Source organism: Cyanistes caeruleus, chromosome 9, assembly GCF_971803275.1.
Source record: "Cyanistes caeruleus chromosome 9, bCyaCae1.hap1.1, whole genome shotgun sequence".
NCBI classification, from domain to species: Eukaryota; Metazoa; Chordata; class Aves; order Passeriformes; family Paridae; genus Cyanistes; species Cyanistes caeruleus.
The window spans coordinates 27,696,203-27,722,339 of record NC_141709.1 but is presented as its reverse complement, the minus strand read 5'-3'; the positions used below and the strand labels follow the sequence as shown (position 1 = coordinate 27,722,339).

Sequence of the window (26,137 nt, the reverse complement as noted above, 5' to 3'; positions counted from 1 at the left end):
AGAACTGCATGGGTGGCACGTCAGCCCCTCCCTGGGGTATCAATTTTCAGTAGCTGAATCGTCTGAAATACAAATATATTGGGGTTTGTTTTTTTTTTATTTAAATTACAGTAAAAGCTGAGGTTGTACAAAAAGCCTTTTTGGGAAGTGGCTAAAGCCATAGGCTTGCACAGGGACACTGCAGCCTGCGACCACTTGCTGAAGCCTTTATAATTTACATCACTTTCTTTTTCTTCTTTGGTGCTTGTAGTCACAAGTATTAAAAAATACGTGAGTAAATTTATATTTTAAGCTCCTCTATATTTGCCTCCTGACTTCTGAGAAATTTCATACAGAGAGTATTTTCCCAGACCTTCCAGAATCATACTCTTACTCTTTCCTTGAAGTAGGTAAGGTCAGTTTCTCCTCAGAAATATACATTTTTCCCTGGTGCCTTGGCAGGAATCTCACAGACTGGACACCTGGCTTTCAGACCAGCCAAGGAAAGAAAAATGAGAAAAAAATCCCTCTCTCTGTGATGTGAAAGCAGAACCATTTGCACACCGTGTCAGTGCCTTCTGCTCGTTAGACCTGCAAACTTTCCAGTGAAAAATGATCTGAAAATAAATGTGCACTGAGTAATTTTTTTTCTTCCCTGAGTTATACCTTTAATTAATCTCAATCAGTTTACAAAATCCATTTTTACTCAGATTTAAAAAGCATGCACTCTGACAAATAAATCTTGTACCAAGTGCACAGTGTTTGTGATTGTTCCTGCTCAAGACCTGTCAGCAAATGTATCATTACTAATTACCCAAGTTCCAACAAATCAAAACACTCTAGTTTTATGTTAAGGAAGGAGTTGAGCCCTTAAATTACTGTATCAGCTTTAAACTGCTTTAGTGCATCACATGGGGGCATGTCAGCTTCAATTCAGATGTAATAATCCAAAGAGTTGGCAATAATTGAGGACAGTATATATAGGCTTATTTATTTTAATCCAGTTAGGCTTGTTCTTTTGATTTGGTTTGGTTTTATTTTTTCCTTTATCCTCAAATCCCTTCTGGACCTAAGAGACCAGTATATAAGCAGCAGGTGAAGGTCATTAAAAAAATTAGTCTATTTACTTCAATGAAATCCAGGCTCAGCTCAGGATATTTCAAGCAAATTACAAAGACAAAAAAAATTCAAAAACCTTATGATAGAAATGTGAATCAGATGATGTGTTTTATTGCAAAAAGTGCAACTATTCCACCTCCCTTGTCTCTGCAGGAGGGCTTTATATTTCATGATGGACTTGCTGTGAGCACTCCCCATTTGTAGCCTTGTGTCCTGACCTATTTCCAGTCCTGGGTTTGTACCTGTCATCCCATGTTTATAGAAGTTCATGTTGCTGCAAAGTGAAGAGTAATGGCCCTTTAGCTGAAATGTTATAATTATTCTGAGCTACCTTGAGATAGCAATCCCTTCCTCATTTGGTTTATGCTTTAAAAAGCAAAATAGAAGGCAAGTGTTCATTCCTTCACTTAAAAGGGACGTGTTTGTGGCTTCAGGTTGTATTTTGAAGTAATTTTAAAATATTCTTCTCTTTGTTGTTTTTTACATCTTTGCCAGTCATACTCCTCTTTGGTGTGCCATCCCAAAGTTGCTGTACATAGACTGTGTAACCCCAAAGACTCCCATCTCTAGAGTAGTAATAGCCTTTTAAAAAATCACTTTGGGAAGTATAAGATTTTCAGAATAATGTCGCCAATATTTACACAGTCTGCGATTGAAGGTATATTTTTAATATCAGCAGGCAGGAATTTATTATGGAAAACTAAGGAAAAGCCAACCCTGTGTGGTGTCACACTGTTGGGAAGGCTCTCATTCCCACTGGGCATACCAAGAGCCTTAATACAAACCTGAGAATAGTCAGCAGCCCCTTTCTCAGTTACACTGTGCTGTAAAAATAGTCACCCAGACCAGCAACCAGAAATTTGACCTTATAATGCTCTACACTAAAGCTAATCATTGTTACACTAATCTTGCTTTCTTGCTTTATTCTGTCCCTGGGTTCTTGCATGCTAATGGTGATTTTTTTAGGAGGATTTTTATTGCATGTGGGAGGATATGAGCTGGCCAAGACCAGGCACTGCAGCAAGAACTCTCCCTAAATTCAGGCCTTTACTAATACAGGGGCATAGGAGGAGAGAGAATTGCTTTGTGTTGGGTGGGGATGAAAAGAGATTGATTTTAACATTGTGGATGTTTATCAGCGGAAATGATTTTTAACGTGTCTTAGAATTCTTACCTGTCCGTGATATAGAATAGACATAAAGTAAATAAAAGGTAATAAATATTCAGGCCATGCTATTGCTGAGTGACAGTTGATGCTTTCAGTGGATTTTATGTATCCATCAGTGATAACCTGCAAATAATTCATTATAGTGTGCCTTCTGAAATGATGAGACTTTGTTAAGCAACATTCAGCTAATGAAATAGCACACCTTAGGCAAAACACCTCCAACATGTGCCACTCATCGCTGCCAAAGACTAAAATCACTCTCTACAAATGAGACAAGTGAAAGGCAGTTACATGTGCCAGGGAACAGCATATTCCTTTCAATTCAAGGGCATTCCATCTCAGGGTGCTCACTACATGAGCTACTTTTATATGGTATTTGTAAGGTTGCTTCATTGCATGACTCACACTACAGACTTTCTTGCCAAATGGCACAAGATCAGGAACCCGACTCTTTCCTCTAATCAGGGAGTTTTATGAGACTTTTTTGTGGACAACACCTTTTGTTTGCTGCCTTTGGAGCAACAGCTACAACCAAAGTGCAATGGATTGCTAAGAATCGCCCCTCCTGCTGCTCACAACTAAGCCTCTTGCTCTTTGAATCCTTTTATTGCTTCCCCATCTTTTCGATATTAGCGCTGAGCCTTCTGTCCCTGCTGGCTAAATCCCACCTAATCCAAATCTTGTCTTTAGTACATCTCTGCTATTATCTCCTGTATCCCTTCTACGTCATGTACCCCTCCCATCTCATCTTCATCATCATTACAACATAAATACCTGATGCCTTCCTGACACAGCTTCCCAAATTTTGTCTTCCTTCTTTAAGCTTATTTCTGAGGGCACCCATTACCTGTTCTTGCCCCTCTTACCTGCGTCATCTCACAGCCAGCCTGCTGTCTTGGACTGATTCTCAAGTCTGAAAGCATCAACCCTCTAAATCTCAGTCTGCAAAAGCATAGTCAGATAGAAACTGTTGTGGTCTGAATACCTTTGTTAGTCATATATGTGAATCAGAGCTTTTTGTCTGGCCATGTGAGTTTCTGGTAGCTTCAGTGGGCTTACTCATGATAGCAAATGCTACATTCAGTAGTAGGCATTTGCAGGATCATCCTCTGTGATTGTAATCCCTTTTAGATGGGGAATGTGTCAGCAGTTTATAAAGGGATGTAAAGACGCGTGTGGCCTGTACAAAGTCTCCATAATTAATGTTGCTCCATCAGTTGATTACAGGAATTTACAGGCTGCACTATTATAACACAATAGCCTGTTGGGGTTTAATGTTGATGAAGAAAGGATAGAAGGAAAAAAGGGGGAGATTTGTTCAAATGTTCCTTGATGTGGTAGCTGTTTCTGTGGATATAATGTCTATCTGTTTGGGGGTGCTGTTAGCAATAGACACTCCCTGTGGAGTTTGTTTTCCCTAGATTCTAGCCTCTGCATCTCAGCCTTGCATTTTTCCCAGTCTGTGTGTATGATATTTGGGATTTATAAGCTGTTTCTCTGCAAACTTTGTGTGAGCATCACATTGTTGAACTGTTTGACAGATTGAAAGAAACTGAGAATGAAGCTCAAAGGACAATTCTCCCTTACGCAATCTGGAAAACAATTCTCTAAAATATTACATCAGCTGCTGGCAGCTGTAGATTTGCCTGCCTGCTAATTTACTATCACAAGTGTTCCAGAATCCTTTGTAATCCAGCCATTGCTATTTATATTCGTAATGATTTATTTAAGGTCTCTGTATATGTCAGCATAAAGTCATCAAAAAAAGCAAAATGAAGATTAGTTGGCTGGAAGCACACAGAATGGAGAAGAATAACCCAACAATGGAATTGAGATAAAGCTTAGACACAGTAAATAACTAAAAAAAAATAAAGGGCAATCGCTTTATTTTCAACTCATCATATAGGAGCGAGAGCCTGTGATTTTGGCACTAGGCAGTTCCCATCACAGGCTATTAAGAGCAGGGAAACAGGTGTCTAGTGGCCAGGGAAGGAAATGAGAAGCTGTGACACCTGAATTGAGATCATAGACCTGCTCCTGCCTTTGTGTCTAGGGAAAAGGCATTAACTGCTTGATGGCTCAGTTCCTCAGCAGGCTGTAGTGGCACCCAATTCTCAGCCTTTAAAACTTTTCACTTATTTATGAGATTTTTTTTATTTTTTTTTTGTTCTATAGAGAACTGTAATGATGCAAAGCAACTTTATTATGTTCAGTGGAAAATGCAAAGTTAAGAAAAAACGCTGAAGGATTGTGTAGTGGAGCGCAACACTTTTTAGAGCCGAGTCTCTAGGTCATTCTGAGGCAGGGATTTGAGTAGTGTCCCTTAGGATTTGCTGTTATATATGCTGAAATGATCAATCAAGGATAAAAAATGGACTGTTCTCATCTCATAGATCATTTCACAGTGAAACAGTTAAACTCCTGGCTGCTTTCTGAAAAACAGAGATCTGCATTAATAAGGTGACCTTATCAGAGCCACCCCTGGGGGGAAGGGAGGTAGAAAAAAGGTTGTAGAAAGAAAGTGAATCCTATTGTTAATCTTTTTTTCAGGGAGACTTGGATACCTGAATGCAAATTACTTTATATTTAAATTGTGTGAAAGCACAAAAGGTTTGTGTCTACAATTGACAGTTATTTCATTAGCTGACTTGTGCAGCCTTGCAAATGGTTTCTGGTGTTAACTTCCCTTGGATTTGTTTTCTTTGTTCTTAGCAGATTTGCGAGGGTGATCATTTTGATTAATGTATTCAGCGCTGTTTTACTCCTGATTCATGTTTTTTGCAGCAGTCAGTGCTCTGGCCTGGGTAAGGTGAGACTGTGAGGTGGCTTTAGTTTTCCAACAGCAGTGCCGATCTGATGGGCTGTTCTCCAGCTGGAGAGGAGCATGGAGGCTGCTGTAATGCATTTTGCCTTACAGTGACCCCAAACACGAGTTAATGCAGGTTATAATCATCAGATGTAGGATTGTTGCAGCCACATCCTGCTGTGACAGCAGATGAGTGCTGTGCATGGGCTCTGTGGGGCTGGAAAATCATCTTTGTACATCTGTGAGCCTCTCAGGATTAGGTATGCTGGCTTTGGGCCTCTGTTCACACAGGTTTTTGGTTCAGAGTGGTTCACTACATCCCAAAATTAAGAGTTTCTGTTCTTGCCTGTTTAAAGAAGCTGCCACACAAACTGAGGTATTAATCTGTGGGGGAAGGAGAAGGGGAAGGTCAAAACTTACCCTGTGTTGCTTCAGCCACACCAACACCATGTGTCCAGTCTGTCCTACATATTTGTGGAACCAATAATCACTTCAGGAGAGAATGGTCCTTCCTACCCCTAAATTGATGGGCAATCTCTCATCTGGAGGTGCTGGCCTTCCACTGGTCCAAAAGATGAGCTTCATCAAGCCACTCAAGTTTTCAGTAAAGTTGAGTTTCAGGGTAGATCCTGTCAATCCAACCTCCTGATCTAGACTGAAGAGCATCATCAAGCTTTACACACCAATGTGAAAACCAGTCACAGGAATTGCTCGATTAATTGTCCCCAGCACACATCGATCTGCAGGCAAGTTGCCCGAGGCGTGCAAGCTCTTCCTTTCCCTCTTTTCTTCTTTATTTCTTTTACTCAGACTATTTCTCTTCTTTTCAGAACTTTTTGGCATTAGTTGTTGTAATCAATCTCCCATTCCCCACTGACACCTCTTATTGCATTGGTTTTTCAAACTCTTTCATCGGCGCCTCAAGCATTACATTGCTCTTCAATCCACGCCAGACTGTGAGTCCTAAAACACAAACACCTCAGGGACCTGGACCTGAGCTTCCTCACAAGTCACTTGTCTCCATTACCCTCCCTGAGAGTCACAGCTTCAGGAATCATGGCCAGATCTCAGGACAAAACACTTGAGATGAAAAGGCAGGGCTTCAACAGTGAAATCAGAAAACGTTCAGGCCCGGCCACCTCTATAAAACATCACTTTGAAACTGCTCTTCATGTGCAGGGGAAGTGAACTCATCAGAACAGTTTTACTTCCCCATGAATATTTTCAAGCCATTTCCCATTTTTACAAGAAATCCAACATACAAAGGGTTTTATGAGAACTGTTTGTGAAAATAGGAAATTTAGGGTTTTTTTGGGTTCAAAGCCTTGAATTTTTTATCTTGATTTTACATGGTCAACTACAGAAAAAAGAAAGAAAATGTTTTTATGGGTCTGTAAGGGAGGCTCTGAGAGAAAGCAGTGGAAAGGTAGATTATTTTTTACTTCACAAGTATTTTCCCTGCTCTCTCTTCTGCTTCACAGCAATAAATATAATAGGATTTTTTCAGCCTTTATTCTCAGACTTCTTAGTAGATGTTTAATTTAAAAAAATGAAAGACAAAAGTGGGCATAGATGGGAATGACTATCAGGGAAGAACAGGGACACCTGAAACTCAAGGGAAAGGGAAAAAAGAATGACTCAAGTTAGGTCAAGATTTGTTCATTTTCTTTTAAACTGTACTTGGAAGTAAAAATCTTTAGACAAATATTTGTAGATAAAATTCCATCTAACTTCTTTTTCACACAAGATTCTCACAAATCATTTGTCTGGTCCATAACTGGACAGCTCTTCAAGCTGATCTGGCAAAAAATATTCTGATCTCTTTGTCCATGATAACACTGAGATCAAATAGGTGCTCAACATGCAAAATATTAGAGAAACAAATACCTTCTTCTGCCTAATTTTGCTTTACATAGTTTTTATGCTAAGTGGTAGACTTTCTGAACACTGTGACAGAGAGCTGTTACTTGTGAGCAACAATATCAGTGTTTTGGGTTGAGATTTAGCTTAATGTATGAAAGCCACGTCTTTGCTGTCACGAAATCTCCATTTTCCCACTTTTACAATATTGTTGGCATATGTCTCCAGCTGTCTGTTGCTGACATAGAATTGCTTGTGATTATCTGATGCTGAGCTGTTCCTCTCTGTTTTTGTGGTTTTAATCTCTCCAACAATACCTGAACATGCTCTGCAGATCGTGATTATTGGGGCAGAATACAGTCGTCTTTGAAATTTATTGTCCCACACAGAAAATTGGAAATCCTTAGGACCTTTAAATCTGAATTGAATGTGAACTACACTTCTTTCTGATTTCATAATTTAACTTTGCAGACTGTTGACTTATTGACTACAGCGTTAGCATTTTCCAGATTGGCAGCCAAATTGCCTTGTAGGAGTGTCTATGCATATTTATACATCATCCAAAGGTTAAACGATAGAATATATTTTAATTGCCTAGAGATAGCTTCGCAAATTATATCGCTGGTACCCAAACTTCTAAACTTAAAAGATGAAAGTTATGCACTGAAACCCATATTTTTTTTCCAAGTAAATAAACCACTCAACAGTACTGATTACTGACAGTCTTCCACTGATGTTAATTAAATAGCATCTCAAAGACACAGCTGCCATTTTAGGCAAAATTTTAAGACAGAGGGAATTCTAGTTTTCTTCTTAGTCTTCCAAAGCATGGCATTTATATTGATCTTGCTATTTGAGAAAGGACCACAATCAAATACATCCCAGAATGCAAAACAATTAAAGCAAGGCATTAATGTATAAACATTTTTTTTTTCACTTCCATTTGCCTTAAAAACGGAAGGTTTCAAAAACTAAATCCCTAAAGAAGCTAAAACATGTCATGCACTGCAAGAGCACCGAATACACTCACTGAGAATATTTTTCAGAGAAAACATAACCTTGGAGCTATTTGAATATTTAAGAGAGAGTCTAATTGCTACTTACATTTTTTACTTCCCACTTTAGCAATACTTTTCTCTCTAGAATACAGACCCCTAAAGAAATTACTGAGGAATAACAAGTGTTCTGCAAATTTGCTGATTTACAGTGACTGCTCTTATACATGTGCTCTTAAAATAAGGTCCTGCACATGGATTGGGGCAATCCAAGGCACAAACACAGGCTGGGCAGAGAATGGATTAAGAGCAGTCCTGAGGAGAAGGACTTGAGGATGCTGGTTAATGAGAAGCTCAACATGACCCGGCCATGTGTGCCTGCAGCCCTGAAAGCCAAACCTATCAAGAGCAGTGCGGTCAGCAGGTCAAGGGAGGTGGTTTTATATAATCTTTAAGGTCCCTTCCAACCCAACCCATTCTATGGTTCTGTGATTCAATTTACCAATGTATAAATTGAAAGCAGATTGCTCTCAGCAGAGGAAATGCATGACCCTGCAGTATTTGGTTACTTGCTGTGCTTTTACCTTTACAAGTGATCAGTAAGAGCTCGTCTGGAGTGTAATGCATTGAGCATGAGACTGGGAGACAGATGCATTCCTCTCCTGGGGGTTTTGACTGGAGGAAGTTACGTGTGTTTAGGTGAAGAAAAGGATTTTACAAGTGGAGGTGCAGAGTGGGAGGGCTGAACTCCTTCAGGCAGACGGGGGAACCAAAGCCAGACACCTCACTTGCCAGGCAAGAGTCCCAGCGAGCAATTTATCAATTAAAAATAGGAGACATCACTGTGGTGACCTCCTGGTCTTGTTGACAGATATTGAAAGAAATCTGCCTTGGCCTAGTTTTGAAAGGAGCTTTGTATCTGCACCCAGGGGTGAGAATTTCAGGCTGTTAGAGGAGAGAGGTGTCTTTTTTCAGTCTTTGCTCCAGAGCAAGACGGGAGTTAAAACACTCTGTGCTCCATGGTTTCTGTGGATGGGGTTTGGCAGCCTCCACACTGAGCACAGATGGTATTTGAGATCTTGTACTGAGACAGCCCTGCAGGGTAAGCAATAACTCTGTGGGCTTTCTTGGATTGTAAAGCTGCATATAGATATCTGAGGTCTACCAGAGTCCTTGCTAGGTCCAACCTCTCTTCAAGTTCACTTTGATACATGATGTGAGGGCAAGAATGATTACTATCCTTGTTCTTTTGGTTAACAGAGTAAAAAAAAAAAACCCAAACCAAACTAAACCCATGAGAACTCTCAGGAGGGATTTTAGTGAGCTTTGGAGAGATCATGAAAACGCCCTTGGGGTGCTGCTGAGAGCAGCTGAGCAGGAGGCAGCTGTGCCCAGGTGGGCAGGAAGGCCGATGGCACCTGGCTTGTGGCAGCAGGAGCAGGGCAGTGAGTGCCCGTCTGTGCCTGCACTGCTGAGGCCACACCTCGAGTGCTGTGTCCAGCTCTGGGCCCCTCCTGCCAGGAGTGACACTGGGGGCTGCAGCGAGCCCAGGGAAGGGACACGGAGCTGGGGCAGGGTCTGGAGCACAAGTCTGGAGAGGAGCAGCTGAGGGAGCTGGGGGAGCTCAGCCTGGAGGAAAAGAGACTTAACAATCCCTAAAACTACCATAAAGTAAGTTGTAGCCAGGTGGGTGTTGGTCACTTTGCCCTAGTAGCAAGCAATAGGAAAAGACAAAACAGCCTCAAGCTGCACCAGGGAGGGCTTAGATTGGATATTAGGGAAAAATTTCTTCCCTGAAAGGGTAGTCAAGCCCTGGAACTGGCTGCCCAAAGGAAGTGGTGGAGTTACCATTCCTGGAGATATTTAAAAGAGGTGTAGATGTTGTGCTCAAGGATGTGGTTTAATGGTGGGCTTGGCAGTGATGGGTTAATGGCTGGAATTGATGATTTAAAGGTCTTTTCCAACCTACAAGATTCCATGATTCTGTGATTCTAGACAGTGCCTCCAGGTCAGAGGCATGACATATAATGGTGTCTACTGAACTGTCTTTATTTCTTAAGAAATGTGTCAATTCATCACTTCTCATCAGTGAAAATTTACCTAAGCCATTATTAGCTTACATCCCAATCAGTTAACTATTTAAACAGAATCCCATACTGCACTGGGATGAGTCCTTTTAGTTCTTAAACAAAATTCAGACTTCCTTTGCTTTGTGGTTTTTTCTCTTGCATTTTTGGATAAAAGCTGAAGGTATGCCTTATATTTATGTTCCCTAAATACTGTGATATATTCTCAGTAGTGACCCCTTTTGCTTCTAATAAAATCCCCACCTATCTTATCTTTTCTATTTTATTACCTCTTATATGTACTGGTAAATAATAAGAGAGGGAATTTGGAGAATATAGGTCTTTTGAAAGAAATTCTGTGTGTATCACATCAGAGAATTTGAAAGATTGTAGAAATATTTACAGCTCCCAAAGAGTCAATTTTTAGTCCAAGATTTAATAAAGGGATGTACACAAGCCCTGTTTGCTCTCACTGTTCTGGAAGGACTGGTTTTGCAATATTTTCTCTCTTCAGAACAGTAAAACTACTCCTGATGAATTTAGAAAAGTTTGTATGCTGCAGTGCCCCAGACACTTTCTTATTTTCCTTGACATTATTTTTTCATCAGTTTGGACTGTGTAGTATCTGCAGACAGTGCATGTTCCAAATATTGGATTGCTGTGTTTTTGCATACAAATCTTGTAAAGGAAAAGAAATACCAGACTGTGTGTACAAGCATCAAAATCTGATTATATGCAGGATTCTAATCTTAATATCACACCATCCTCACTGAAAAGCATTGCGAGAATATTCCAATTCATATTCTGAATGGTGTGTTTCTCTGCAGTAGTCTTGCAGAATTCTTATTCCTACCAGGAGAAAATCAGTATACTGAACTGAATAAAAATGTATACATTAAATTGCTTATTCAAATGTCCACCTTTGATGTTTGCAGAGAATTCAAGCAAGAAGCAATATAACCCAAGCTTTGTTTTATTGATACAAGAGGCTAATGTGAGTTACAAAACAGAAAAGAATGAGAAGTTGCTTAATACACTGGAAATGTGGAAAAAATGCAGATTTCAGTTATTAGCTTTCACAGCTGTATTTGCATAGAAATATACTAACGGCTGGGTGACATTTCATGCATGAACTTGATAGAGCATCCTTAAAAATATTCATGTTAGAAGAGTACTTAAAGGGAACCTCGAACTTGAACATTCCCGTCTTTGTTTAAAAAAAAAAAACCAAAACCAAACCCTGGTTTCCCTAGGGTATTCCAGTGCAAGGTATTTCTTTAGAAAACAAAGCTTTCTTTGTTATCAGTAATTCTGGGACAGCCTAGGAAGAGCCCTTCCTTCTGATCACACTTTAAAAAAGATCCTGATTCCCCTGAATGTTAAATATTGTTAAACAATAGATGTTGCTCAGGCTTTTGTGGAAAATACCAGCAAAGAAAGAAGACCCTTGAGGTTTCAAACACCTCTTGGATTATCAGTTTCCTAAGCCATTTTCTATTTTGAGGGAGCACCTTCCTTGTAAGTGGGACAAAGATGAATGCCAATCATCTACGTTGTGTGACATAAAAGGAGTTATTCTGTTTTAAAAAACTAGAACAATTCTTGGAGGGGCTACCACAGTTACCCCATTGTATGAATTTCTGGGAGTTGGGTCACAGCAACTCCTTCTAGTTCACATTTGTTTGTTGTGTGTTGTTTTTTTTTTAACTCACCTACTAGAGCAGTAGGTGAGTTAAAACTGAAGGTGCAGCTTAATTTGTAACTCATAAATGGTAAAGATCTCTGGTTTTACTGAAAGTGGAGAGGTTCAGAGAGCAAAGTAAAGGATTTTAGATCAGGGAGCACTTTCACTTGCCAACAGTTTCAGCTTTCATTTTCTGTTCTTTTAATTTAAATATGATTATTATCAATACACAGACGAGGAAGGCACTTTTCTGAAATATTCCAAGGATTATTCCTGCTTTGTTATCTCCCTTTCACCTTCCACAAGAGGATTTTATGTGCTGACATTAGTTGATGTTCTTCAGAAGAGCTGTTGGTCCATCTCTGATTGTGACTTTCATTAGAAGTAGAAAACTCTACCTTCTGAAGTAGAGAGATGTGAGCAGTAAGTCCTGGGAACTTTTTGTAAAAACTCACTTTATAATGAAATATAACCAGCCTTGAAAGGGATTAGAAGGAATATGACAGGAGTATAAATTAAAATGCACTGCATTGTGAAAACATCTCTTTAAGCAGTTTTGAATCTGCCTTCACTCAATCCAATTCCTGCAGCTGAACCTTCCAAACCAGCAAGAACCATCTCTGGAACCTGTCCAGACTCTTGCTAAAATCAGATTTCTAAAGGGAAGTGGGAGTATGTGGAGGTACCTTTTTTGGAAAAAACTGTGGTCTTGCATTTTTAGTAGCTGACCTCCTTTCCTTCTGTGTCTATCCCACACTGCTTGTGTGAACCTCTCAGGCAGAATAGGTCTCTGCAGAAAAGGGCTGCAGTATCATTTTCCCTGTCAGTATGAGATATAAATGCTCATTCAAGACAGAACAGTGCTGTTCTGACATGTAAATAGAAAACCAAAATGAAAATATTATGAAAAAGGGTCATTAACACCATCTTACTTAGAGGATCTGTCTAAACCATAAGATAATCACAGGCAGTGTCTAGCAACTGTATTTTACACTGAAGCCCAAAGGTTACAAAAATACTTTAGTCTTTGCCAAAAGAAAGTCACTTTTTCATCTGAAGTACAGAAGGAATCAAATTCTTGTGGTGGTGCAAAATCTATGCACGTTAAGCTACTTTTAGAGTCATATTAGTAAAACACCTGTCAAAAGCCAGGGGAAAGTCTGGTTTATAATAGGAAAGGGCAAATCTCAAATAAAATTTCCAGTTAGAGTGAAAATATATAGGCTGGAGCCATCAGTGGATGGTAGTAGCAATAAAGATCATTTGGGCTGCAAGAGCAATATCATCTCCAGAGCAGTTTTTGCAGAAGGTGGCAATGGCACCTGAAGGACGCGTTTTACAGGTGAGTCCGTGCACGAGTCGGCTCACACAGAGCCTTCCCTACCTTCCTCTCAGGAAAGGAGTTTATAGCATGGAAAACAGCATTTTGCCTGAGAGCAGAAGACGGTGTTTAGCAAGATTTGGAATGGTGTAGATGAGGGTAGGAGCTGAAAGCCATGACGATTGGGGGTCACTTGCAGCTGCCAGACAAGGCTGGGGGCGGGTGGGGGAATTGCTGCTCTCACCAAGGAGAGATGGTGCCGACTGGCAGCGTCCCCTGGTTCCTGTTGACTTTCTGTGGGCACGTTTAACCTGTAATTTGGAGAAGGAAAATACAGTCTGGCACATGTTCCTGAAGGGTTGCCAGTCCCAGATCCATCCATTGCATAGCCTGCCAGAATGGGAAAGACAAGTACCTTACAGACCAGTATCCACAGCAACAGACACCAGAATTTTATATTTTAACACATATGAAAACCCAAAGAAAATAATTACTTTTTCATTTTCCAATTTCATAATAGCAATAATGACCTTTAGGTCAGGAATTTTCAGCAGTTAATGACTATCTGGCTTTTTCTTTGGTCCTTGGTTTCTCCAGCCAGTCATTAACAGTGAGAAAGCCTTCTCCCGTGGTCACTTGGGCTTAATCATTACCTTTTCATGATACAGAATGCACCAGCTGGGAAATAAGCGTCTCCTATGTGAATGGACCCCTAAAGTGTTCCTTGGCTTTAATTTCTTTGAAAGAATATTCTGTGAGGGTGTGAGAATTTACTGTAAAAGATGATTGAGTATTATCCAGAGCCCTGAGAAACGTTAGACCACTCTGAGGAATTGGGACCGAGGATGGTTTAAGGCCATATATTTCAAAAGATTAAATCTTCAGAATTTATCTGTGTAATCTAGGTTCCCTTACTCTTGGTAATGGAGTGTTTCAGAACTATATATGGACACGAATATTTTCTTATCCATCTTCTAGGATCACACAGGAACAGGACCTTTTTAGTTTTTGTTTGTATTGTTACATGTAATCACTATGATGCTGAAAGCACAATGTGGTGATAGTGTCTCAAGGGCTAAAATTTATTTTAAAATATAAAAGGGAACAACCCTCTTGAACTCTTACCTGGCTCCATCTGGATAGTGGATTCCTTCCTTCCAACCACCCTCTCTCTCAAAACATCTAGAAGATGTACATGACTTTGTTCAGAGGAAAATTCATTTATACATAGAAATGACTTTGTCTTACACTTACTTCATTGTAAGATATAAAAAGCAAACCATGGAATGGAGGTATCTTCTGACCACTCTACCGATCATATTCCTCATAAAAATTAGCCAGATTTTGAGTATGTTGTATGCCTGAATATACATAAACCTTTGAACAGTCCTCAGTTCTTGTGCACTGTTAGCCGAGTACTTTAACCTACATGACTTTTAATGCCATTGTTCCAATACAGTGTTACCTAAAAACTCATGAATATATCTTTCCTTCAAGGTATATTTCAGCTTCAAAACAACTGTGTAAGAAATGTGCTACTTGGAGGACAAATAAATCCACAAGAAAACAATAGTTTTCTAAACCACATATTTGATGTGTGGGGATTCCTAGTAGTAGTCCAATGTATGGTTACTGCTGAAGAGTCAGGTAGTAGTGAAGCACCTCCACTGGAACAGTAAAAGAAAATGGGAATTTCCTCTTTAGCAAACTCAAAGTCAATATGGTGTCCTTTGAGAATTTGGTACTAAATGTGGAATAATGTGAATGATGAGCCTAATTTTAATGTTTTGCTGTGAAAAGAGATTTAGCACCTGCATAACTTTTTATCTGAACTATTAGTTTTTCATTTTGTATCTTTAAGTGAAAACACAGAATGCACATGAAAACTGTGGACATCCACTTTTGCTTGAATGCTTTTTTTACTTTTCAAGAAAAATAGCACCAGCAAAATATAAATAGTGTTCCAAGAAAGAGCCACTCAGGAGTCCCACAAGGGCTGGGACTGTGCTTTGCAGCTTCTCCACTCTTGGAGTGACAGTATTACTTTCTAAGCCGAGGCTTCATTTGCATTTTGAAAGTACAACAATTTACTTCTCAGCAGGGCTGTGTTGTTTCCAAAAGGCTGGACTGGCTCGAGGATTTAAATCCAGTGAGGTTCCAGTAATTCCCTTAACAATGAGTTTTAAAATCTACACCTTTAAAATAGCTCTGCACCTTTAAACTTCAAGCTCTGCTCCGTGTTAAAGCAGCTGGCTAACCATTAGTAGAAATGGGAAAGGTCCAAAAGACAGGAGTGACAAGTGACTTGTGTTTCATTCGCTGCTTTAATGGATTTTTCCTCAGCTTCACAGCTAACCAGTGCAGGTTATTTATAGATTTTAAAGCCAGAAATTAACACTGTTCCTTGTAGGCAGAAGAAAAAAAATACATGGGATCATTATTAATTCTTTAACATTATATTGCCTTCTGGCTCAACGTGTGTGCAAGGGACCAAGAGTAAACATGCATTTATCATCCCGACCCTTATCTGTTCCCAAAAACGTCCTTCAGTGGAGAACTGTGAAACAGCCTGCCTAAAGGATTTGAGACCTTTTATTTTTTTGCTGCTGATACAAAAATCTTCACAGCCTTCGCTGTAATTGAACATTCAAATGTAAAATATTGCAAACACCAGTTTAGAGTGTTCCTTTTCCCCAAAACCCCCAACCAACCAACCAAAAAACCCACTATGGTGCTAGTTGCCTTGACATAAAGACTTTTGGTTTTCTTTCTTTGGGACAAATTGCCCAGGCATCCTTGGTATCCAAAGAGATCTCTCCCCTTCCAACTCAAACCAATTTTTGAGTACTGACCTTCTCTTTGTTTCCCTTTATTTCCAGTTTTACCATTGCTCTGAGTGCCTTTCCCTGGACAGCAGCCTTACACACCCCTAATAGAATTCAGCTGTGGAGGGAATACAATCCTGGCAGGAGGCTGTCTACCCAATCCCTCACTGGCCACTGAACTTAGTAGTTCAAAATTGTCCTTCACATAATTTTAACAGTGTCCATGGAGTAATTCCAGCAATCAGCCTGTCCTGTCATCTCTCTGCAGCTCCCTGTACCCCACTGTAACATGAGGTAGAGGAGACAGCAGTGCTACAGCAGCTGGTATTGTTTGATCAGCAACACAATCCTTGCTGGAATTTCATTTCCCTTGCAGACTCGCTACTAGAATACATTTGTCATCCATACTTTGTAGCAGACTTATATTTGCCTGTAATTACACACCAGTCTGGCAATACTTTATTGTTAACATAAAGTACTGCCATTTAAATCCCCAGTCTTAAACTGGAGTATTTGCAAAACTCTGTAATTGCTAAAATAATAAAGCTGCCATTACTGTATGGGAAGTTTACAGCTCGTTGGTGAAATACTTACATTGGCTTAACTACACCTGTATGGATTCCTTATGTTTTCATGTGCTGTGTAAGTGTCTTGGTTTAGGGAAAATTTGGGAGAAAATTTCTGAGTGGGATTTTTCTAGAAAGTAAATTTAAGTGGCTCTTTTTTTTTTAACTGGTTCAGGAAAAAATTTTTTTGGAGAAGAGTGGAAAATACTGTTTATTTAACAGACATTGAATAATGTTAAACAATAAAACTTCTTATTGTTTGAAGAGATGGCAAATCTAGAAAAGTCTTTTTTATGGGGTGTATCTCAGCTTGCTCAGTCTCTCATCAGTCCCTCCAGCTCTGGAAAGGGCCGATGGCCAGGCCCTGGTGGGCCACAGGCATGAGCTCCCGGGTTTTTTTTGGGTTTTCAGTCCAGAGAAGGTTTGAACAGATTTAAGAAAAAAGGAAAAAAAAAAAAACCAAAAAAACAAAAAAAAACCTAGTCCAGGGAACTTCTCGGCCTCAGCTAGCTAAAAACTAACTAAAAGCAAAGGAGAGCTCTGTCCCGCTGTCTGTCCGTGCTGCAGACACCACAGTCCGGAGCAGCCTGCGGGGCAGTGAGCACCGTTCCTGAAAACAAAACTGTGCGCTTCCTCTTTCCCCCTTCCCTCTCAGAACCAGCATTAAAGGTGCAGAACTTCATAACAGATGACTGGGGATACAAGCATCGTAACATCACTCCAAGACATTACAACAGAGATTTCTGCTGGGCACAACTAAAAAATTTCTGTCACTGTCACAGAATGGTTGATGTTGGAAGAAGCCTCAGGAGCTCACCTAATCCAGCCCCTGCTCAAGGGGTTGCCCAAGACCACATCCAGGTGCTTTTGAGTTACTTCCAATGATGGAAACTCCACGAGCTCTCTGGGAACATGTGCCAGTGCTCAGTCAAAACTGAATTCCATGTTTTCCAGCTTGTGGTCTGTCCCCATGTAGGAGGAAGTCTATAAAAGATAACCAGGAAAAATGAGTTCAGTGTGGTTTTACTCAGTGCAACAGGCACAGATAGTACTGGAAATGCCTAGGGATATGAAAACCCGCAAAGATGATAAATTTTGGTTTCGCTTTGTGTTGGTGTTTTGCAAACAAAAAACTGGTGATGCCCCTCTCACACTCATTCTGTGATTCCATTTTTTTTTTTTTTTTTTTTTTTTCTATTTTTACATTAAATAGTTCTCCCCATGTGATTGTTCCTAAGTCTGGTTGGGTAAGACAGACCTCAGAAACAGATTAGAAACAGCAGTACAAGTTTGCTCCAAACCATTAACAATGTTGCCACTTTACCCTTTTCATACATGAAGCTCAAGATTTCCATACTCAGTATCTAAGGGTCTCCAAAAGTTGGGGAAGCTGTGCCGTCTCTAACCCTTGTCCTGACACACCTGCACAACATTTCTCAGCTCTCAGTGCTGTTTTGGGGCAGGATGAGGAAGCTTTGTGCTCTTCCAGCAACCCCCAGGGCATGGAATAATGGAGTGCAGGTGGTTCTGCATTACCAAGAGGACCTTCATGTAAAAGCTGATGCTCGAATGCTGTTGCCAAGTGGCAGATGAGCAGAGGTGTTATCTGGCCAGGAAGGATCCACTCTCCTCCTGCCCCTTTTCCCTGCATTCGCTGGCTCTGCCCCGGCCCTCGGAACAAATCCCATTGTGTGTCACCCCTCTGAACCCCTCCAAAGGTGATCACCAGTTTCATCAGTGACGGAGCACCTCTCCAAGGAGGAAAGACTGAGAGAATCGGGATTGTTCAGCCTGGAGAAGGCTTCAGGGTGACCTTATTGTGGCCTTGCAGCACCTGAAAGGAACTTAAGAGGAAAGATGAGGAGAAACTTATTACAAGAGCATGTAGTGACAGGACAAGGGGCAACCGCTTCAAGTTGAAAGAGTGCAGGTTTAAATGGGCTATCAGGAAAAAATTCTTTAGGGCGGCCAGGGTGGTGAGGCCCTGGTACAGGTTGTCCAGGGAAGTCATGGATGCCCCATTCCTGGCAGTGTTCAAGGCCAGGAAGGATGGGGCTCGGAGCAACCTGGTCCAGTGGAAGCTGTCCCTGCCCGTGGCAGCAGGCTTAGAACGAGATGATCTTTAAGGTCTCTTCCAACACAAGCCACTCCGCGATCCTCTGGCACAAAGCCTATTTCTGCGGTACACGTGTACGGAGTTTCCAACCTGGGGGCACAAGAGCTCCCCGAGGCCTTTCCCGGGGCCGAGCCGGAGCACGAGCGCCCGCCGGGCTCCGGCCCCGGCCGAGGGTCGGGATGTGGGAGCCGGGATGCGTGTCCCCGGCGCAGGTGGCGGGGCAGGGCGGGCAGCGTGGCCCGCGGGGTAGCGGCACGCAGGGCGGCGGGGCCGTGGGCCGGCCCGGGGCCGTGCGGGGCGGCGGGCGGGGCGCTGCTGCTGCTGCCGCCGGTGGGCACCGAGCGGGGCCGCGGCCGCTCCCGCTCCCCCCGCCCGGGCCCGCCCCGCTCGCGTCGCTCCGCGCTGGATTGCTCGCGCCTGGCCGGCGCCGTCTGGGGCCCGGCGGGCGGCGCGGCCAGGCCCGCTCAGCCGAGCGCAGAGGCGGCCGCAGGAACAATACGGCGGCGGGCGCGGAGCCGCGCGGCCGCCCCGCACCATGTACGCGTTCGTGCGGTTCCTGGAGGACAACGTTTGCTACGCGCTGCCCGTGTCCCGCGTGCGGGACTTCAGCCCCACCTCCCAGCAGGACTTCGATAACCAGAAGGTCTACACCGTGTACCGCAACCCCGAGGAGGCGGCGGACGAGGACGACGAGAGCCCCGGCGAGTGGGGCGACCGCCTGCTGCTGCACAAGGCCCAGATCCTGGCGCTGGCAGGTGAGGGCGGGCCGGGCCGCGGGGGCGATGCCGCCCCCTCCCCGCTGAGGGAGGGCGGCAGGGGAGGGGAGGGGGCGGCCCGGGGCGGGCGGGGGGCGCGGGGCCGGGGTGGGGAGGGGCAGCTCCGAGCGGCCCCGGGCCCGGGGAGGGGGCACAACGGTCGGTTTGCAACAGAACCGCCACCCCCGGGATCCCCTCCGCGGTGCCCGGGGAGGGGGGAACGGTGGAAACTTACCCAAAAAAAAAAAAAAAAAAAGTTTAGGTTTTCGTCCACGGCTTATTTATAGTGCATGGAGTCATTTGTGTACCTTTGCAGTTGTTGCCAGATTTGAGGGGTGCTGTTTTATGTCCGCTTTGTTAGTTTAAGTGACTTCAGAAATTGGAAGGCAATAGTGGAACCAGACCTCCAGGTACTGCCCTTGTTAAGCGTGGGCTTGCTACATTTGGTTTGTTACATGTTTAAAGATAACAAATGTCTCCGAGCTAAGAGGACCAATTAAAGGGCATACTAGGAAATAACCCCGTTTTTTGGCCATTTGAAGATGTTGAGCCCGGGTGAGATAGTACTGATGGGACATTGCCCCAGACAGTCACTCTTTGGCACTGTCTCCTTGAAGACTTTGTGAGGTTTCCTCGCTGCCATAGTCATAGTTGACATGGGAAGGAAGTTTGGTGGTTGTAGCAAATTGCTGGTTAGTGTGGACTTGCCCAATAGGCTTTTATGACCATTTGAAATGTCAGTCTGGGTGGCAGAGAGGACGCTGGGTTCTTATCCTGACTTTTCCACTTTGGGCAAAGTACTGGTTATGTCTGTTTCCCTGAATACGGAATGGGCTTAAAAAACTCTTTTGTTTAGTACTGAGCTCTTAGAAGGCAGTGCTGAGTTCTGGTGTCTAAGTAGAGTAACTTGGTGTTAAAGTCACCTAAAACTGGTAATTTTCTAATTTTGTGTTTGAACGTTAACAGTTCCTAAGCCAGTTAACCTGATGGTGGCCCAGCCTGTCCCTGGCTTGGCCAGTAACTTTAGCCATCATCCTGTTTCTAGTATTGGCCATGAACAGATACCTAAAAAGAGCCAGGAATAGCCAAACTTTAGTTTGGCCCTGCAAAGCTTTTCCAGTTTCTGAGCATTTGCAACTTCAGAAGTTTAGGGGAACTAGTTAGGCCATCTAGTAGAGGAGTGGATTCTCCTGCTAAGTTTTTGTTGTCCTGTGCCAGCCCATGTTTTGTGTGTCCTGTCTGTGGCAGAGGAGTGTATGTGAAGTGTTTCTTGCAGGTTCCCTGTCAGATCCATGGAAGACAACAATCTCAGTGCCTGGGGTTTGCACGGCCTCTTCCCAATGGCAGCATCTGACTGGACTTCACCTTCCTCTGTCCCACTGGGGAACTGCAGCAGCAGTGCCCTTTCAGTTCCTCTCTGTCTCAGAACAGCTGAAGTGCTCCAGAGAAATACTTAGAAATAGACCTTTTGCTCACATATTGAGCCCCCTGCCTCAGTTTTCCAGCAGCAAGTGCTTATTTTTGCTAGTTCCCTTATTCCAGGCAGAGCCTGTGTCTGCCCAAGAGGTGCTCTCCTGAATTTTGCTGTACAATTTCTCTTTGTTTCATGTCTCTTGAACCAGAACAAACCAATATATGCTGTTTCCTCCAGAGAACAGGACTTGTTACCTGTATTAGTGATTTGCACTAATTGCTCTCCACAGATTCTAATTTCTACAGGAAATTCTCCTGTAGAGCCAGGAACACAAGGAAACACACAGCTGTCTTTATTACAGCTGTCACATCTCAATATACTTTGACTAGATCTGTGTTTTGCATTCCTGGAAAAAGTCTCACCTGAACACCAAATGAGTCTTTACTTCTGTGCTTCTTTCCACCCTCTGCCATGTAAAAATACCTTGGGTGAATTCAACAGAAGTTGTATACAAAGCGTCACTTACTTCTAAAGTTAGTATTAATTTAACTTCTAAAGTTAATTATTATTAATATTCTCCCCAAAATATTAATATTGGTGTTTTATTGTGGTTAAAAATCTTGGAGAGAAAACTTGGTCTTCCATGAAGACATCATAGCACAATTCTTGCTTTATAGTGACCAACTCAGATTATGACAAGTTTGTATGGCAAACATTGCAAGTGTAATGTTATGCAAACTGCTTATTTAGTTAAAAATAATTTTGCAAGTCTGCAATAACATTTCTCATGCCAGTACAGAACTTCTAATTCTAATGGTTTCCAGCCTATCTTAGTAATAAGGTAAATAAAGTGTATAAAGCTGCTTTTATCTTTAAAATATACATAGTTGATTTTGAATTTTTTGGGAAGGAGCCCCTAACTGCACAAACCATGCATCATTGGCTTCAAAGGTTTACTGCTTTGGTCCAAGAAATCCCCAATAGGAAGAGTTTTCAGAATCAAAGTTATGCTACAGATATTAAATTAAACAAACAACAAAAAATAATAAGAGGGGAAAATGGGTTTTTTTGAGCCTGCAAAGTGTTCTTTTACAGTTGGAGTGGTGACTAATTTTCTTGCTCCTAAAGCTGCTCAAGTAAGCAAGGTTCTACCTTTTTATATATATTTTCATGATCAAACACTGTCCGTGCAGTGGAAATTAATCATAGTTTGAGAAACAGATCCATTTGTTTTTCCTTTCTAGCAATTTTAAGAAAAGGAGAGAAAGAACACAGGTACAAGACACATATTATTGTTTTGGTTTTTTTTTCTTTAGAAATGAGTTTTTCTTTCCTATTATATCTAAAGAAATTTAGATACCTTTCAGACTTCTACCTTTGTAATGTAGGAATTCACACAGGCCTAATGTTTATGCCCATAATGCAAAGCTTTATTGGAGCTTTGGTTGTGTAAAGAGTTCATAAAACAATTGTCCTCTTTTCAGAGAGTCTAGAAGCAATTCTTTGATCCTTTGTGCTGAGTTCAATGGTTGGAAGCCAGTGCAGTTGTGAAAGATATTGTTGCTGAAGAGCAGAGAGCACTGCAGTAAGGGCATCATAAGTTTAAAAAGGAAAAATAAAGAAGGAAGTAAATAAAGTAAGTAAAGAAGGGACATGCTCAGAGCATCAGGTAATTGTGAAAGGCTTGGTGTGTTTCTGTTGTCTTTTATTCTGTGGTGCATAGTAGGTGACAATGTTAGAGAAGAGTTCTAGATGAACTGGGAGCAGTTGTGGCTTCCTTGTGTCCCCGTGTGCATGGCTGGGAACTGCTGAGACTACTGGGATGTGTTGGCCTTAGAACCTTCCACTTTTTCAAAAGTTAGCCAAAGACTAGTGCTCAAACCAGAAAGGTTGTCCTGACTCAGTTCTAGACCTTCCAGCCACAGAAGGTATATTAAAGTGAATGTCCCTTGCCTTAACAAGCTCACCGTTTGGCTACCAGCAGCTGATGCTTTGTACTAATAAAGGAATAATTTTACTTGCCTCTTGAATGGAAAATAGAACTCAGCAGACTGGAGTTTGACTACAGAGCAGTTTCTTGAGGTGACGTTAGCTGGTCTGTCTTGTTGAGAATACAAAAATAGCAGAGAGCTTTTCAGGAAGAGTTTGAGTCTCTTCCTGATGATCCACACCCTTCCTTTTTCTTCTTTTCTGTCCTCTCCTCAAAATGCTCCAAAGCTGCTTTTTCTGGTTCCTCTCCTTGACACACATATGCCACTTGCAGCTTTTCCACACTTGTCTAATAGTCACTAGCAGAATGTTATCTATGAGCATATGCACCTTAGAGCAGCATGATCTTTAGATGACTCCATGGGAGCTTTTTATTTCCTTTCTAAGTGATGAATATTAGGTGGAATGAATAGAGTTTCTAAAAGGGGGCTTCTAAAAGTTCTCTACTTCAGGCTGTGTTTGTTAACAAGTTAATAATGACTGTTTTCTACTAGGAGGTGTTCATTCCTGACTACAGTAAATAATTGTGTTCTCTAGCTGCTGCCCTCAACATTTGCCACCCACACTGTCATAGCAAACATCTCCATCAGATTCTCACAGCAATTCCTTAGCTGCCACAGCAAATGTGTTAATACCTGGTGCATCCTTATCCTTTCTTGCCTCTTTATAAAATGCCATGCTCCAGTTTTTTATGGATTTTTAAATGTAATTTTTAATGTGATTTTGTGTGATTTTTGGTTTTTAGTTTTAAGAGCCTGTGCAGCTCACGGTGACATGTTACTGTGTTTTTCAGAAGGATGTAAAATCTCTGTTCATAGAAAATATCTAAATTAAAATGATTCTAGGACTGAGTTTTGAGTAGGGTTGAGAGTGTTTCAACTTCTTAATGTATATCAAAGCTTCTTTACTATGGAAAGTTCATGGATGAAAGACCCTTTGTCAAATTCTGGAATATGTGAAAAATTTCCAATATGAGAGTTTAGATTATATGAAGAATATACAAAATTTAGGTCAGGAAGTCATCTTGATGTGTAATATTTAAGTCCAAGATTTAATTGGTGTTTCTGTAGTCTTGGGCTTCTCCATAGATTTTCCTCTTTGCATCATTCTGACAGCTTGGGGAGCTGGAGTACATAAAGCAGGTCCTGGCTGTGGCCACTGTCCCCATGCTCCATCCCATGTTCCTGTGTGCTCCGTATGTTTCATTTCCTTTCCCAGAGCAGTCAGTAGGGTGAATGAACCATTGTGGTAGGAAAAGCTGACTCTCTGTTCCCAGGAATCTCTGGGCCTGTCCCCTACTGGGATACATTGCTTGGATGGCATGTGACAGAGACCTGGGGAGAAATGGCTCCAGGAAAAACGACAAAGCACCTGCAGATGCTCCTCTGGTGATCCCAAGGGTTGTCCTGAGTAAAAAAGTGCCAGGAAGAGATTGTAGGAGACCTCCCAGTACCAGAGTCTCTTTAATTAGTTTTTTTTTCCTGGGCTGGTTTGGGAGTACTTGGGATGAGCTTTTGTGTTGCTGCCCTGGAGCAGCAAGTCCAGCTGTCCCTAATGGTGGTGTCACCTCCTGTGCAGTCTTGCTGTGCCAAGGGCCTGCTCCAGTCACTGAAATAAACTAAGCCAAGCAGTTTAGGTAGTGCTGAAGTAACCTTGAACTCAATAACATTTTTATTTTTCAATTATTATTTTTTAAATTTTTCCTGTGATATTTGACACACATGGCCTTTGTCACCCTTAGATAACTTGCTACTGCTGTGTTTTTACCTTTTCAGCAGGTAAAAGAGCTGGCTGTATGCAGAGGTTCAGCAAATCATTTTGTATAACGGTAACTATCTGCTTCACACTCCTAAATATAGTCCTGAACACAAGTATGGCAGTATTCATGAAAAATATTTAAAGCTAAATTTCACACTCATTTTGTATTTGATCCATTTCTGGTTTATTTTTAACTCATGTAAGATGAAGGGTGGAGGATTTTTTCCCCTTCTTCTAAATTCTAGTGTAGGACCATATCTGAGATATGTGCCTACAAAGGCACAATTTGTGGGGTCTTTTTGGTGTTGTTTCTGTTTATTCAGTGTTGAAGCTTTATTATGGCACATTGACACAAAGCTAAATGGTAGCAGCAAAAAAAAAAATTGGAACTTTTAAAACTGTGACTTCTAATTAGCGGTTTGGAGTAACCCTTATGAGAGTGGTGATGTCATCAGCAGGCTAAAATGCCTGTAAAAATTAATTCAGAACCTGGGATTTATCTGTGCAAGAAGGTTTTGCACTTGTCTTTAATTTCTTCCTTTCCTGTATTAACCTGAGTAATTTGAATATACGTTCTTTTGTTTGTCTTTAACCCTTTTCAATTGACCTGCTTGTTCCTCAGTCACATTTGCTTTTTGCTTCACCTTAATAGCCAGAAATAATCTAATTTTTTTTTTTTGGTAACATAAGGACATGCAGGTGACCTACGCTGTTGTTGTTTTTTGTGGGCTTAGTATCTCTGTTGCACCACTTCACACCAGTTATGCTTGTAAATGTTGTATAAGCTCAGCTAGCATACAGTAAAAACATGAAATTCAGGATTTTAATAAAATTGACTTCAAAGATAGTATGGTTATGGTAGCTATGGTAACTAAAACTAATTAAAATATGCTAAAATTTGCAGGGGAGTGAAGAGGGAAAAATGTAACTTAATGTTTTTTGTTCTCATAATTGAACAGTAAAACATTTTTTTCCACTGTATTGCCTAATTGCCAGTCAGTCAATTATTTGTGTATTTTAAAGAATTCCTTTAAAAATAGTAGAGGCTGAACCACAATGTAATTTTTGTATAGAAACTGAAAAAATGCATAAATCTACCCACTATTTCCATATTGAGCTTATTCCTTGGGCAGAGATGCTGTGGAGGCTTCCTGGAGTGCTCTCTGTTTTACCTGCTGGACGGCACCTGGACAGCATCTCCATGGCTTTGTGGCCTGTGTGATCATCAAATCATCACAGGGTTTAGTCCTAATATAATTGTACAGTCTAATACAGATGGACTGGTGAGAGCAACCAGATCGACAAATTATAGCTGTCATTGAGATTGATGATCTCTTCAAATGAACTTTTGAACTCTTAAAGAAATACATAGCTTTTTGTTATAAATATTTTTTGGAAAATCTTCACTATGTTCCAGTTTTTGAAAAGTAATGCCCACGGTTGAGTTTCATGTGTTGGTGCAGAGGAAATATTTAAAGGATGGTATTTTCACATCCTGCTTGTTTTCAGGGTTTCTTTTTAATTTAATGGTAATGCTGTATTAGTGTACTTGTTTCAGGAAAGGATTAAGAGAGTTGTTCCACAATAGCTGTAATCCTTTGTGTTTGACATGTGCAGAGTATTGTACAAATATTAACAAATCTGTACAGCACGTCAGTGGGCTAGATGGGGATAGTAAGATGAAAAGTTTGAATTATTCAAGGTCAGTATTTAAGT

General features: G+C 41.4%; 1 protein-coding gene across 12 annotated transcripts in view; it reads left to right on the top strand.

The window, feature by feature from the left end:
- Positions 1–26,137, top strand: part of LOC111933065 (BEN domain-containing protein 5) — an 887,514-nt gene that overhangs the window by 512,564 nt on the left and 348,813 nt on the right. The window contains exon 1 of one of the 12 annotated variants that reach the window (XM_086842553.1): positions 18,910–19,260. The exons of 7 other annotated variants lie outside the window; for them this stretch is intronic. In XM_086842553.1, the coding sequence (XP_086698679.1) occupies positions 19,041–19,260 (220 nt within the window). In that variant the 5' untranslated portion in view covers positions 18,910–19,040. Of the gene's footprint in view, positions 1–18,909; positions 19,261–19,376; positions 19,671–22,158; positions 22,311–24,471; positions 24,492–26,137 lie in introns of those variants that run through there. 4 more of the 12 variants (XM_086842550.1, XM_023932449.2, XM_086842551.1 and 1 more) reach the window with 4 other exon arrangements.